This window comes from Chinchilla lanigera, unplaced genomic scaffold (genome assembly GCF_000276665.1).
Source record: "Chinchilla lanigera isolate Chin_1 unplaced genomic scaffold, ChiLan1.0 scaffold00008, whole genome shotgun sequence".
Taxonomy (NCBI): Eukaryota; Metazoa; Chordata; class Mammalia; order Rodentia; family Chinchillidae; genus Chinchilla; species Chinchilla lanigera.
The window spans coordinates 5,135,588-5,151,416 of record NW_004955409.1 but is presented as its reverse complement, the minus strand read 5'-3'; the positions used below and the strand labels follow the sequence as shown (position 1 = coordinate 5,151,416).

General features: G+C 44.7%; 1 protein-coding gene across 5 annotated transcripts in view; it reads right to left on the bottom strand.

Moving 5' to 3' along the window:
- Positions 1 to 15,829, bottom strand: part of Cep152 (centrosomal protein 152kDa) — a gene marked incomplete at its 3' end in the record, with an annotated part of 89,398 nt that overhangs the window by 59,313 nt on the left and 14,256 nt on the right. For 3 of the 5 annotated variants that reach the window (XM_013510302.1, XM_013510301.1, XM_013510303.1), the window contains 6 exon segments: positions 913 to 1,052; positions 2,516 to 2,656; positions 5,214 to 5,379; positions 6,472 to 6,729; positions 6,823 to 6,895; positions 14,964 to 15,057. In XM_013510302.1, coding sequence (XP_013365756.1) covers positions 913 to 1,052; positions 2,516 to 2,656; positions 5,214 to 5,379; positions 6,472 to 6,729; positions 6,823 to 6,895; positions 14,964 to 15,057 — 872 coding nt within the window. 5 annotated transcript variants of the gene reach the window in all.

Here is a 15,829-nt window from a genome sequence, read left to right as displayed (position 1 = left end):
TGCAAGATCCAGACATGAAAATGGAAAAAGTTGCAAAGTTTTTGAAGAATATTAAGGGTAGTCCTTTTTTTTTTTTTACCAACTTCAGTACACACCATAAAGCTACAGACATTACTGACAGTTCCAAAGGAATAGAAAAAATACAATAAAAAACCCACATACACATGTACACATATATACAAGGTATGTCAATTCTGAATCTCATACTCAACACACACTGCCCACCAAGCATGAACCAGGCGCTAGCCCTGGTGGTGGGTACAAAGATGAGAGTAGCCCAGTGACACCTCCACAGCATCCTCGGTCTATCAGAACAGATGCGAGCACCTGGTTTGAGGAAAAAAGCAGAGACTCGGGAAAAGAAAACCTGTGAGCAGAGGCTGATTACTGGGATGGCAGTGAGCTGCGGAAAGGGCATTCCAGAGAGGAGCAGACCTGTGCAGGTAGATAAAAACTATCCATAGCTTGAGGAGTGTGAAGGGAGAAAGGGAGCAATCAAGGTTCCGGCGGCCATCTTGACACTGCATTCGCCCCACAGGTAAAGCGGGGTCACTCAAAGGTTGTATGCAAGGGAACGACAAAATCAGTGTTCTAGAAAGATTACCCATGTGGCCGTAAGACAAACTATGGAAGGTTAAAAGACTAGAGATTAAGCATTTGGTAACAAGAAGGTAAGACCCTGAGGAGGTGAAGAGACACCAACAGAACTCAGGCGGCTGACTGGGCGATGGGGAAGATGGAGCTGCGGCCTCAGGATGTCCGAGGATGACCACCCTCCCCTAAGGTAAGAAGAGAAGCAAGCTTGCGGTAGAGGAACCTACAAGCTTCTAAACAATCCTAGTCTTCTAAGAGTTTCACAGTACATAAAATTTTCACTTAACTTTTTACCACACAGAGCCTTAACATGTTTACCTTTTCTTCGTTGACCTTTAATGCTTGTATTTGGGTCTCCAGGGCTGTTATTTGCGCTTCAAGCTGTATCTCCCTTTCTTTCCCATCCTGAAAGAGCTTCTGTGATTCTCGAAGGCTGAGGGTCAAACCATCTTTCTCATCTAGGGCATTAAAAATGTTTTTATAAATAACATGTTCCTGAATAGGGATTGTAATTGTCCCAGTGCCTATCAGATCTGTGTTAAAGAATTAAATTCCTTTCACACAAATGAACTGTAGTAGAGTAGAGAAAAATCAGAAAAAATGTGGTTAAAAAAATACTTAAATGACTCGAAAAATATTTTAAAGAATCAGCGTCACTGCCTTTAAAATTTTTACCATATCCCATTTGGGGCCAAAAGATTTCCTCACGATTTCAGCATTTGTTTAATTGAGTGTATGTAGACAGAACAAACCCTTGTGAATCAAAACATGTATCTGAGAACTAATCACTTCCTAAATATACTTGCAATGAGCTCTTTAATCTACTTAGCCTTAAATTCTTCCCACAAACTTTGTTATATGGGGGCTGGGGATTTAGCTTAGCGGCAAAGCACCTGCCTGGCAAGTGCAAGGTCGTGAGTTCGATTCCTGGTACCAGAAGGAAAAAAAAAAAAACTGCTATAAAAGCTCACAAGCTCTCTCAAAATCAATTTTATGAGCATTACAGAAAAAGAGCTTTTCACTATGAATTTAATTTGAAATGAGCTGGAGTTCTGTCAAAACATTGTCCCATGAATCAGTCAGACACTGACCAAAGCTAGAGCAGGAAGAAAAAGAAATTGTCGTGCATACCTGCATGACACTGCATTCGCCCCACAGGTAAAGTGGGGTCATTCAGGCTTTATGCAAGGAAACGACAAAGTCAGTGTTCTAGATAGATTACCCATGTGGCCATAAGAGAAACTATGGAAGGTGTAAGAGACTAGAGATTAAGAGTTTGGTAAAGAAGGTAAGACCCTGAGGAGGTGAAGAGACATCAACAGAACTCAGGCAGCTGACTGGGCGAAGGGGAAGACTGAGCTGCAGCCTCAGGATGTCCAAGGATGACCGCCCTCCTCTAAGGTAAGATCCTCTACATCATTACGCCAAGGTGGCCCACCTCCAACTGCTCTGGGTCCAAACTCCTGCTGCGCTCCAAATGCGCGTGCTAATCTGTAGGCTCAGACAGCACTGCATTACCAACTAAACAAAGCACTCTGAGAAGGGAGTACTTCATCCACGGTAACCACATGAGGGGTCGGCAGCTTGGGAGGGCAGGCTGTTCTCAGCATGGATAAATAACGGATCACTGATTCTACCAGCCTAAGAGGGAAAAGGAGAAAACGAAAGGAAAGAAGAAAAAAGACTGAGGCTGCAAAATAACATGTTCTGGAGGAAAGGGATCCAAGCCAGGCCTCAGAAGTCCTGGGTTTCTGTTTCACTTTGTCTGATTCACTACGAGTCTCTGATCCAGGAAAGTAAGGGTGTTAGAAATGAAAAACACAAAAAGACAAAACAAAAAAGCAAAACGAGGTTACTAGGAACAAGATGTCTAGCTTTGCTACGGCTCATGAATCACAGTTCCCAGCACTTACAATCTTACCTTTGACTATCAGAAGCTGGTGGTTCAGATACCGAATCTGACGTTCACTTTCATTTAACTTCTCAGCCAAGTTGTCCAGTTGTCTCTCTTTTGCTTTGTTAAGAACCCGAAGTTGGACAATCTGCACATTCTCTGCACAGTCTGGTTTGGAAGTGAAGACAACTTATTAGATCAAAATATAAATGTGTGGTCCTTTGGGACCATTTTTCAAACTGTGGGTATAACTTCTTAGATGGCCATGAAATCAATTCTGTGGACTGCAACTAGCAGTTTTCAAAAAATAAAGATAGGTTAAAAACATTTAAGATTACATCATGTACTAAGAAAAAGTATTTTGTGAAAGATGTATTGTACTTATTATGACAGTTAGGCTGCCAATTTGATTGTCTTGAGACCACCCCCCCCCCAGTGACTAGTAAAGCTCACTCTGGGTGTGCCTGGGTGGGTCATGAGAAGGGATTTGGGGCCCTGTGTCTAGTCCCAGCCCCTTCCTCTTGGGTGCTGCCCCCTACTCTGCTTATTGACTGCCATGAGTTGAGCAGCTTTGCTCCGCCAGGCCCTACGACCATGAGATGTTCCTGCTCTGGATCAGCCATCCATACACTGAATTCCCCTGTAATTGTGAACACATTGCAGGTGTCAGGTATTTTGTACCAGCAACAGGAAACCTGACTAATGTATTTACATACATTTATTCATATTGCTCTATATTGCAGATTATAACACAATGCAGAAAATTGATATACTATGGGTCACTGCCACAAACATGTGAAAGTCACTGGTTTCAGTGTGAGCCTGAAACACTACCAGTTTAGTCAATTAAAAATCAGTACAAAACAACTGTAATAGAAGAAAGTAATACATTCTCATAAGATTAAGAACAAGAAAGCCACATCAGCTTCTATAACATTATTTTTAAAGAAAATCGCTAGATATCCTTCTCAAAATATTTTATCTTTTTATTCAGAGTGGGAAATACGTTGTATTTACATGTCTGCTGGCGCATAACTGCTGTGTTAACTAATGAATAGAGTAATAAAGAATCTGGAGGTCTTCTTTCAGAAGCAAAAAAAGTCATAATGATGGGTACTTCAACTAGGTAATGATAAATATTCATTTTCTACTAGGCACATAGTCCTGTAAGCTTACAGACAGATGTACTTAGAAGTGATAGCTACTTGCTTACAAAATAATCCAGTCCTCTTTTGAACAGACATATGGTTAGAAAACCTAAAGACTGAACACTGTGTCACAGATCAAACTCCTCTTAGGCCATTCAGCAGGCTAGCCCAAAAGTAAACGGTCTCTAAGCTCCACCTCTTTCCAAACTCACTTTCTAAAACATACTCTTGCTAAGTGGCTGTCATCACCAAATTTGGCACTATCACTAAATTATTTCACTGTCTTCCAAATGTCAATTTAGGAAAATGTGTAACCAACTTAAAAAAAAAATCAATTGATAAAATGCATACTGCTCACAAAGGTGACGAGAAATCCGACCCGCAGAAGGACCAGGAGACAGAAACGGAACTCAGGGCAGGGGAACAGAGGGACGCCAGGCCCTGGCTGTGATACTGACTCAACCTAAAGCCAGTTATGCCATGTATGCTGGCCACTTCGTTCCACAAAAACTTACAATCAAAGAGCGGCCACCCCATATTTGCTGCTGACTCTTCAGAGGAACACGGGTTTGAGGCCTCCCCCATAGCTGTTCTACATTCTATGAACTCGGCAGAGAAGCCAGATTTTCTCTTTGCCATAGCCCAGGCGACCCAGCGTATCGTTTCACTTTTCCCCTACTCATTAAAGAAATAAACAAACGCACACTTGTAGTCATACTCTAGAATCTAGAATCACGCTGGCTCTTCAACATGTACAGTGGTTAGGAGTTATTTAACATGCCAGATGGCATGACAATAAGTCAGATGCACAAAAACACTAATTCTGGATAATCACTATATAAGTTTTGATTTTTTTTTAATACCAAGGCATTTCATCCAAAATTCTCCAGTAGAAACAAGCACTTTTCTTACTGTCATTTATATTCACACTCTACCAAAAATTAAAATAAAAAACATCTGGGACAGATCTAGGTCAAGTTCTGAATGTAAAGTAATTTATGTAACAGCTTAACTATTACACTAAATTGTAAAATTCAAAAGAAAAGACAAAACTGGTTGATTTATTAAATTTCATTTCTAAAAAAATGAAAGATTTGAGATTGATGAAAAAACTGTGTTTGCTTGCAGAGTGGACTTCAGTAAGAAAAATAGGAAAATCTTGAAAAGTCTTTACAAACTAAATGACTAAGATACATACAGTAGTTAGAAAAATTTTGTTTTAACTTATTTTTATGATGGAAAATGTCAAACATATGAGAAACACATAAAATCCCTGTGAACTCATCTCCCAGCGTCAACAATTATGAAGCCATGGCCAGCTTTGCTTCAGTCCTCCCACCCAACATTCATTTACTTCCAACAACATATTTTAAGTAAATTTTAGGCCTCTTGTCAGGTTATTCATAGCCATACCAGTACATGTATGCATCTCTAAAAGTAAGGGCTCTTCAAAATATCAACCACCATTCTATTATCTTATTTAAAAAATAATAACTCTTTAACATGCATATAAATATCCACTCAGTGTTCAAAATTTCCCCATTATACTATAAAGAAAATATAAACATGATACCCACTTTCATTAGCTCCTAAAAATTGTTGTTGCAGGCCTTCAAATGAGTCACTTCCCACTACCTCCTGGGTTGGCGAGCTACATTTCTGGACAGAAGGTTGATAAGGTTTGTATGTCACTTTATATGGCTCCAAACCTTGACCACTGGGACCTTGTGTTGAACCAAATTGCTATTGTAATAGGACAAATGCAAATGACAATTAGAATTTGGCCTTCCATTCCAAAATCATTACAGTCAGGCACCTTAATTTTATACTATAGAAGCTAACTGTAGTACATTTACAAGTTTTTATAAACATCTTTGCTCAAAATAGCATTTATTGCTACTTAACACTGTTAATTCCTTCACTGTCGTTTCGCACACATAATGGAGCCAATCTTGGAAGCAAACCTCAAGAAATACAATCGGAAAAAAAGAATTCCAATGAGATTGTATGTAAGTATTTTATTACAATGACGCAGAGGATGCCAACGTCTTGGGAACATAAAAATGCACACGCTCAATAATAACATTTGATACAAAGCCTCAGAGATAATAAATATTCAATAACTTGTGCAATGAATAACATTCTCCAGAGAGAGAATTAAGAGAAAATAGCCACCTTGATTGGACCCAAAAAATCACCCTGACACTGAATGACCCAGAACAGCAATCAGCAAAACGACGCACCTGTGGTCATCAAGCAATTCTAAGAAGCAACTAGGTACAGCCTGAGGTCTCAGTTTATAACCTCTCCCACAGTAACAACAAGGTGGTTTTTTTTAACATTCCTTTTGTCTACCATCACACCGTACAAATCAGGTATCAACTCGGAAGTGTCTAACCTAAAATTTGTTAGGAGGGGTAAGAAAACCGAGGGAACTACAGGCTGTGCTCTACCCAAAATTACTGCTTTAAAGACTGTATCAAGCTGCCTACACAGTGTTTCTCACTGAAGCCCCGGGAGTTGGTAGAAGCCAGAAGCAGCGGTAAGTAAAGACAGTTATTCTCCGGCAGACTTCACTTCTAGTGCTTAAATAACTGCTCCCACAACTTCTATTTTAAACTTCGGACTTTAGGTCAAAATTGCATTCAATCAGAAAGAGAAAATGGCATGTCTAGTTCAGCATGAGTTAGTGCACTTTCAGAAATTTTTGTAGTAAAAATAAATCATCTTGTCATTGCACTCCCGCACATTTCTTAAGCATTTATATATGCAAGCAGATGTCTGTACACACATACGCACACAAAAACATTCTTTTAAAAGCCAAATTCTTCATACCTGAAAATGGTTCCTTGGAGGATCTGAAAATTGAATGACACTGGCTGGCTGGGTATTGAACTCCTGCTTCGGACCACTGGGGTAGGGCCGGAGGTGCTCCGGCACATGATACAAATCGGCCTGTCCACCTGTGCCCGGGGGACTATAGCCACTTCCGCCTTCATCTCCGGCCTCTTCGGGGTGGAACCCGGGGTGTCGGTCCTCGGCTCTGCTTCGATTTTCTCCCCAGCCATTGCCACACGCCTCTCCAGCGTAAGCCTGAATTTCGTTACAGCCCTGTTAGCTAACAAGGGTGAGACAGGCGAACCTCCCACCCGCATCAGGGCCTCGGCCGCCCGGCTGGAGACTCACATTCGCGCTTGGAGACCTGGGCAGCACCTGCGGCTTACTCCAGTTCACCCCCAACTGCTCCGAAGGATGTGGTCTTGGGGAAAAAAAAAAACAAACAGTAATTTAGATTTGAAGCTCTCCATTCATTTGGACAGAGACAACGCAAAGAAGAATCCCAAGGGTCTAACGTCTGTGGTCTACCGTGGTGCTTTTCCCTGCAACCTTTAGCCCAAAATTTAAGAATCAGTCAGCAGTTTTATGGCCATGCATGTGATTATGACCTGCGGAGGATTAAGAGAAAAAGCCTGAGAGAACGCAGAACACAAGGGAAAGGGACCCGGGTCCTTACCGGCGCTCCAGGCCGTGCTCGCTGCAGTCCGAGTCCTGGAGCTCCGGGGAGGACAGGTCGTCATCCAGCATGTGGTGAGGGAGACCTGTGAGCAGCTGCTGCAACTGAGGCGGGAGAGCGCGTCAGCGTCCGCGGACTGCGACGAGGACCGGCCACGTGGCCTCGGAGACCGACAGGCAAAGCCTTCCTCCCATTCGGTAAGTTCTCAAAATCCACCGAAACTGCGCTCACCCTTTCACGCAAGGAAAGGGGAGCACACAGTATCCGGTTTTCTATTGCAAGGTTTTGTCCGTTTCTACCAGGGTCTCAGACTTAAATGTACGTGTATTACAAGAGAACCGAAAAACTTCACTATGGAAATACGGCGAGTGAGCACAGCGGTGCAGTCACTGCGTACTGCTGGCGGGGGCAGACTTGAGCCCTGGGGTCCTACTTTCGCAGTAATCTGACCTCGGGGACTGGGTGGCCAGATGCACTCTGCCAGGTGTGTAGAATGGCACAGCAGGTGGCCTGGAAGCCTTAAGCTCCCACACGTGACGGTAAGCCCTCGGGAATGCCTAATTAATGACAGCCATCTAACTGCAAAGATGAGAGGATATACAACACTGCCCTGATAAAACGTTCCAGTAACAGGGGGGCTGGGAGCTCGGGTTTGCTACAGGGAGCACGCTCGAAGGCAGACCCTGCAAGACGCAGGGAACAACTCGGCTGAGCTCTCCAAGTTTATTCTAGAAAAGAGCACTTTTTTTACAATCCTGTCTATACACACAGACTAAATAAATTCAAGTTTGAAGATAAATGTGATAAAAGATAAGTTGAATTTCAGTGTCAGCAATCATCTTTCAAGTCCCCACATACTGTCTTAAAACCTAAGAATCAGAAGATTCACATATGATGCTATGGACAGTTCAGAAGGGGACTGCCGATGAGGCGCCCTCTAAGTACCAAGCCTGGGGCTGGGGTGCACCGCAGTGGCAGAGCACTGACTTGGCAAGTGCAAGGCCCTGAGCCCCACCCCCAGCACTGGAACAAAAGAGAAGAAGCTAAGCACCAGTTTAATTACCAAGCTGACTAAGTCCCTCCAGAGCTTACAGATCAGTTCCGTAAAATGATGCAGTGAGTGAAATTTAAAGACATCAACACGCTGTGAACCCAGCAAGGGAGAACGGGAGCCCCCTATTCTGCAGCACGTGAGTGTTTTTGCTATTTTCCACTTTCTCATCACTAGCATAAACAAATTGGAATCTCAATATAGTATCTGTCTAAGTTAAGTTCTGTGTTCAGAATTTTTTAAAAACTTTCTTCAATAACACATATGGTAAAAAATATATTCCAAGAAAGTCCTGAAAAGAATGTCCTACATTGTTATCTGTGCTTTGGTGAAAATAACCTGATAACGGGAATGGACTTTGTGAGGAGGGCACATATTTCCTCACTGTCATACATACTCCTAATATCCCTGGATTTAAAAAAAAAAAAAAAAAAGATTTTCTTAGTCTATCTGGTTTTGAAAAAGAAACATACACTTTCAAATGAAAAGTGATTTTTACCTTTAAATATGCTCGATACTAATGTGAACAACTGAGATCTGGATGTACTGCCTACCTGTTCATGCAAGGTAATCAAAAAATAATTTTGAGAACTGGCCATATCAGAGTTGACCCAAAATAAAAAAATAAGCGCACACACACACACACACACACACACACACACGCCCACTAAAAACAAAACAGAACACATCAACATCTAAGTACACTGCTAGCTTCAAATAGCAAAACAATTTTACAAACACAAAATGCTCGAAGGCAAAACAATACCCCACACATTACACAAGGGAAAATAACAACAAAGTGAATCTTTCATGCTTACTTGAAGTAAGGACTCCTGCACAGAAAGAATATCTTCTTCTAAACCTTCAGTGAGGTTCAGGTACACAGCCTTAGAATCCAGGGGAAGCGTGACAGGGACAGCTGAACAGTACATTTCCCCGGACGCTGACAGAAAAGCCTACATAATACTGAAGCATTTATTGCAGCTTTCTTTGTGATCTCACAAAATTAATAAAATTGCTTCCATGGGAGAAAATTAATTTATGCATGAGGAGCTATCAGAATGCTTCTGGAGCCACAGATAAACTTATCAACCAGCAAAACCAATCCCTGCGGTACTTGAGTCAGATGTTTACTGATACATTACAATTTTTAAGTAGTTGAGTTCACCTTCAGAAAACACCTCCATCTGGCACGGCTGGGTCTTACTTATTGCTTGACTTCTCTACCTGCAGGCCAGAGAGAAGCTAAAGGAGGAAAAAGCGCCCCAGTAAGGCCACTCAGGAATGATTCCACCCCCACCCCGCACTTCCGTTGCCCGGGATTGGCGTGCATCCTCCCCATCCCTGCTGTCAAGTAGGTTTTGCTCTTGGTTATTACGCCTTGTGCCACAAAACACAAAACTGCTGCACCGGCCCGTGCATGTTACCAACTAGAGAGTCTTAGAAACTATAAAATATTTTCATTAAAGATACACTAACTTCCATATATGGATTCAAGGACCAAAAAAAAAGGTTAATCCTTATTAGTGACAAGATTTAAGCCCGCTCATAAATTTCAAATTCAACAGATTGTTTTTTGGCCGCAAGTACCACAGCAAGCTTCCCAGGGGCGTGCTACCGTCTACCGGCTGAATTTAATGATTTAAGAAATGCCTTCCCGAGAAGAAAGAGAATTTGCCACTATTAAAGCTTTTTGAAATAGTCTATAAACTCCTGTCCCTGGAAAGAATCTATAGGATCAAGATTTTATATAGATTTTATATCAAGAATGGCCAAGTACAATATATATATATATATATATATATATATTCCCTGAAACTAATGTAATCATAATGTATTCCAAACATATACCCATAAGTAAATGCATACATTCTCTCCCTTTACTCCATGTTTCTTTCCTAAAAAGGATTAAAAACTGCCTTTAACTCAAAGAACTTCATCAGCAAAACATTTTCAGTAACCTTATGTTCAGGGAAGAATGAATGTAAGACAGATGACAGGTAAACCCTTTGTTAGGATTTTCAACCTAAATTAATTGAACAGACTGTCTCGTCCGTGTGGGAGCCTGTAATCCCTGGTATTCAGGAAAGTAAGTGTTCTCAGGTTACCAAGCACACAAAACACCTTCTCCCCAGAGAGAAGCAGCAACTAGAGTAGCCAACGGTCGTCTTCCTTTAGAACAGGCTACCTGGTAAGCACACTTCTGAAAAGACCCTGCTGCTTTATAAAATACACTATGGGGTAATGCCTTCATGGACAGCTACTAAGCAGAACCTATTTTAGTACATTTGCTGCCGAAGAGAGCACAGCAGAACCTATTTTAACCAAAGAACCAAATTTAAGACCTACTTGCAAAAGTACAATTTGGGACGGTTAAAGGACCAAAATAACTTGGCAGCTACATCTTTAGTTTATGAATTATGCTGTGTTCACAATAAGAAAAAAAAAAGTGACAGTCCTTGAAAAAGACCTGTCTAGAATGAGGGGAAACTCACCAGATACAATCCAGATAATGTGTTAGAGACGGCCACAGACAAACATAAGAAAAAAATACATTACGACACAACCATTTGTTTCTTGAATTTTCTGGGGGAACAAAACAATTCCACTGAATAAGTCAAATAATATGGAATATAAATAAACACAGCTTTACAACTCCCTCTAGTGGAACAAGATACAAAAGGTTCCCGTAAAGGCACCAAGCAAGGCAGGAAAGAAGAGAGGAGTGCGTGGTGGGAAGCTGGCTTGGAGCACAGGACCCGGCCAGAGGAGCTGTTCTGTTCTCCTGGAGCAGCAGCAATAGCCAAACCACGAGGGGCCAGGGCAGCATCGCCAGGGCCGCTTTGCGTCTGCCGCCTGCCTCCCAGACCACCTGCCTTTCTCCTCAAGACCATTCTCAACAAGTCAGCACCATCAAGCGCTCCCCGGACAGCACAGATGACCCAGCATTTCTGCCCCACGTCGCTGGTGCCCGAATGTGTGGAGACACTGGTCACTTTACTGCCCAGGACCAAGCAAGAGTCACAGCTACTTCTGGCGGCACTGCAGGATGCCAGTGGCCCTCCCATGACAGCCGACCTTGATTAAGCTGTGGCTTTACCGGTAACTTAGAAGCTGACAGCGACCAAATGACGACAGGTCTCTGGCACGGCCCACTATGAAATCGTGAGAACAATGACTTCAGGTGAAAGCATTTCTGCACAGTCGCTTTATTGCATTACAAATGGGTTAATAAGAGAGCTTTTGAACCCTTTCCTGGGCCAGCTTTGTAAGTAAAAGCTTGGTTAAAATACTCCAGGTGGGGTCTACTGAGCACCAAGAAGGGCAACACCAGCAGCTCCCAAATGGTACAGCCCAAGACGAACACGAGTACCGAGAAGCGGAGGGGTATGTGACGTGTGACAACAAGTGCTGTGAACACTGACACGATACCACATCTCCGTAGTCTCTCTGCACACACGGCCGGAGAGCCGCGTGGAGGGCGCCTGTGGGGCTGTGGGTCTTGCACCTCCGCTACGCCTTGGCCCATGCTGGCCAAACTTCTACCAACGTGCCATTAAGAGTTGTAGCAACTGAGCAAGGACTACAGTGCCTTACTTCTCTGCAAAACCGCTGAAGGTTTTTGCAAAATAGGGGTCTATTCACACTGGTCTGTGGCTTGAGAGTCCACTAGCCTAAATGTCTTCTGAATATTGTGTCACTTGAGAAATCCTTCCTTTTCTCAAGATTAAATGCATTTTCTCCATCTGATCTTCAAGGCAAACAACATGAGACAAAAAAATGAATAAAGTAGGATTGGATAGGATAGGATAGGATAGGATAGGATAGGATAGGATAGGATAGGATAGGATAGGATAGGATAGGATAGGATAGGACAGGACAGGACAGGACAGGACAGGGGATGGGAGGAGATGGGACGGCCAAATACAGGATCGTACCTGTTAATTAGGGTGGTGTGAAGGTTGGAATTTGTCAATGTCTTTTTCACTGAAAAATGGGCAAATGGTACAGCACAAGATGAACTTGTAAATAAAATCCTAGCATCTGAGCAACAAAATTAAACATAGCTGGGCAAGTCATGTTGTATTAGCAGCTAGCCATTCATAGAAGGTCAAAATCAGGACTATTCTGTCCTTTGCAAAAAGCTCCACAAACTTCAGCAGCGTGTATCATAAGACAGATGCAGGGTGCGTGGCAAGGCTTACAGCACACCGTCGGGCACCGAACACCAAGGGCCTCACTGACTAGAGAAAGCAGGATGCCTATTCCACGGCCAACAATCACAACCCAGCTGCAATCCCAAAGCTACCAACCAGGCAGGCGTGAAAAGACCCGTCTGTCTTGTTTGGTATTATCTGTTTGTTTGTCTGTCATAATGGGGATTAAATCCAGGACCTTTACACTGAGCTATACAGTGTATACCCATTTATTTATTTTTTTATTTATTTACCTTTTGAAATAGGCAGGGCCTTGCTGAATTGCGCAGGTTGGGCTCAAACCTGCGATCCTCCCGCCTTACCCTCACAGAGCGCTGGGATTACAGGCGTGTGCTGCCAGGCTTGCTATGCCCTTTAATATCCCAAAGCTGTGAACTCTTTTGCTGTCAGAGGGAGACCGAGAAGATAAATGCATGACAGGCAAGCAGGCTGAACTTTTGATCAGTCACCTCACTGGTTTAACTTGCAGGGACGAGGGATAACACACAGCCGAGTCTTTAAGAATAATTCTAAATTTTGTTACCGAAAACCCTACACTCCTTGCCCTTCATCTCGCTTTTCTTCTTGCAGCAATTGCCGTAAGTAGAAACGTTTTTACTAACGTGAAATTTCTTGGGGAGGTAAGCGCAATCATCACGGCAGAGTCACATTAACTATCTATCCTTTTCTTCCGGTCGGCTGGAAACGCTCGTGCATAGGGGCTTCAATTTTTCAGAGTCCTTCTCCTCTGCAAGGAACCCACACCCTGTACCCCAGACTACAAGGCAGCAAACGATGACATCAGGGGCTACTTTCTGTGTTCTCCAGAATTAACTGCCTCATCCATGAAGAGCGTTTTAACTTTTTCACCAGGCGGCAAAACCTGCAGCACCGGCTCTGTAATACCCTCCGCATCTCCAGTGCCCTTCCCGGGGAGAGGGCACCGGTCACAGCACTTCCTCTTCACAGCCGCGATTATCCACACCGACCCACTCAAATCCCAGGGACTGGGGCTGGGGATTTAGCTCAGCGGCACAGCGCCTGCCCAGCAAGCACAAGGTCGTGAGTTCGATCCCCAGTACTGGAAAAAAAAACAAAAAACAAAATCAAATCCCAGGGACTAAGCCATTGGGGGTGTGAAAGTCTCACGCTGCAGGTTCTCAAAATAAGAAAACCCTCATCCCCGAGGGGGTTGGGAGGGACCTGCCGCAAGCGGATACCGCTGCCAGGGTCACAGACTCAGGTGCTCTCAGGGGACCTGGCGGAGAATTCCCCAGAGCAAAGCAGGCGGTGCGAGACAGGTGTCCCTGACAGCAGCAGGGACCGTGGCCAGCTGGGCAAGGAGGGGCCCTGTCCCCTGCCAGCCTGCCTGCTGCCACGCCGGATACGGCCAGGAGGCCGGGCAGACGCTCGCAGGGAAGCCGGGGCCCGGGGAGCGCGCCGAGACCTCTCCGCGCTTACCAGGTAGCAGGCGTCTACCTAAGGCCGAGGGCCGCGCTCCCCTGTTCCCGCCACTCCGCAGGGCCCGCCCGCCCTTTCTTTCCTTTGCCCGTCTCCCGGTGAGTATTCGCGGTCACCCAACCGTTAGGAAGACCACTTCACACACTAGGGCTAGGTGCGATCAAGCCTCGGTCCGCACAGAAGACGCCTTGGCGAGACCTGACTCGAACGAACACCGCTATCTCCGAAGCTGACTCGCTTCTGCCGCTCTCACTGCCCCATTTTCCGAGCCGGCCGTCTCCACGGAGCAAGGTTTCTGCTAAACAACCAACCCTGTGATCTCCTCTCATTCGTTTCCTTTTGAAGCCTGTCTACCCCACGGCAATCCAAAAGCTCAGCACCTGGGATGAAATACGAGGGACTCCTCAGGAACCCGGAGCCGGCCGTGCCTGCACTCCACCCTGGCCCCCGCTGTCCCAGGTACACAGCTCGGTCCCGCTGCCCAACCTCACACCCGCTTGTCCCAGCTCCCGCGCAGGGGCGCCCGCCCCTTCTCAGAGTCAGCGGCTCCAACTCCGCCCCTCCAGAGGCCTCCCTGCCGCCCTCTGCCCACAGAAGCCTACGATGACCCTCGCCCGCTCTCCCACTGCCCCAGAGGGAGGCACCCGTGCCAGGCTCCGGGCACCTAGGACCCGGTGTCCCCTTCCAAAGCCCGCTGTCTCCTAGATGCCCAGTGCTTGAAGAGTTCAGCAGTCAGCCAGTGCTGAACCCGCAGGCACCACTAAGCTGTTTTATTCTTATTTCAGAAAAACCAGCGTTCCCCTCATCTGCCTTTGGAAAGTCCCAACATTAAATTTCAGGGGGTTTTCTTTGCTGTATTTAGTTAGCTAGTTAGTTTTGTTGTTTTGTTTGTTGCGCAGCACTGGGGACAGAACCCAGGGTGTCTGCGCTGAGCTACATCCCCAGACTTTTCAAAATTTTTATTTGGTGACAGTGTCTCGCTGACTCCCGCAGCACGTTTCGTTTTGAAGAATTCTAGCTCTTTTCCAAGTGACTCGGGACACCGTGCTGAATAAGCAAGCGGCGCGGGCCTGAGGAGCGAGGGCCTTTCCTCTGAAGCACTCACCTCCTTCTCGCGTTCATAGTCCTCTTTGTCGTAGTCCTCTTCCTCGTTCTGTGTCTGCAGCGCCACACTGCCGAAGTCCAGCGACATGGTCCTCCTGCGGGAAGGAGGCGGGGGCTGGTTTCCGGGAGAGACAAAAGGAACACCTCGCGCAGAGCCAGAAGAAACAGGCCGGCAGAAAGCACGCTCAACTCACAGCTGGGGAACAGTGTTCTGAATACAGAGTCCCTGCAGTCGCGATGCACAGAAATATCTGTACAAACAGCACTTCAAAAACTTTAGTTTACTGTAACAAATAGGTAAACTATGAACAGAGTTTGCTACAGTTTGGCAAAGTCTATCTTAAAACAGGTTTTTTCACAACAGAAAATGAGACAATGATACTAACCATGAACTAGAATATCAAATATAACAATCTGAAGAATAAAGGCAAACAAATTACCAAAGTTTGTCTGAAACGTGGGAGCAGGGCGTGGTAGTACAGGGTAGTACACGCCTATAATCCTAGCCCTGAGGAGGCTGAGTCAGGAGGATCACTTTGAGTCAAGGCCAGGCTAAACTACAAAGTGAGTTCAAGGCCAGCCTCAAACAAACAAACAAAAAAGAAATACAGAAACAAGGCAGGGTAGTAATTGCTATAATTTGCTTCATTCTTTAAATACCATGAATCCAAACATCATGCTTTATAAACAGAGCTCCTAAACTGGAGTTAACAATTGCTACCCAGAAAGCATTCAGGATCTGGTAAAACCATCAAGCACACAACAGAAATCTAAGCATCAAATATCTTGCTCTTAAATATGACTTTAAGCCGAGTATGGTGGCACACGCCTGTAATCGCAGCACTCAGGAGCCTGAGGCAGGAGGAT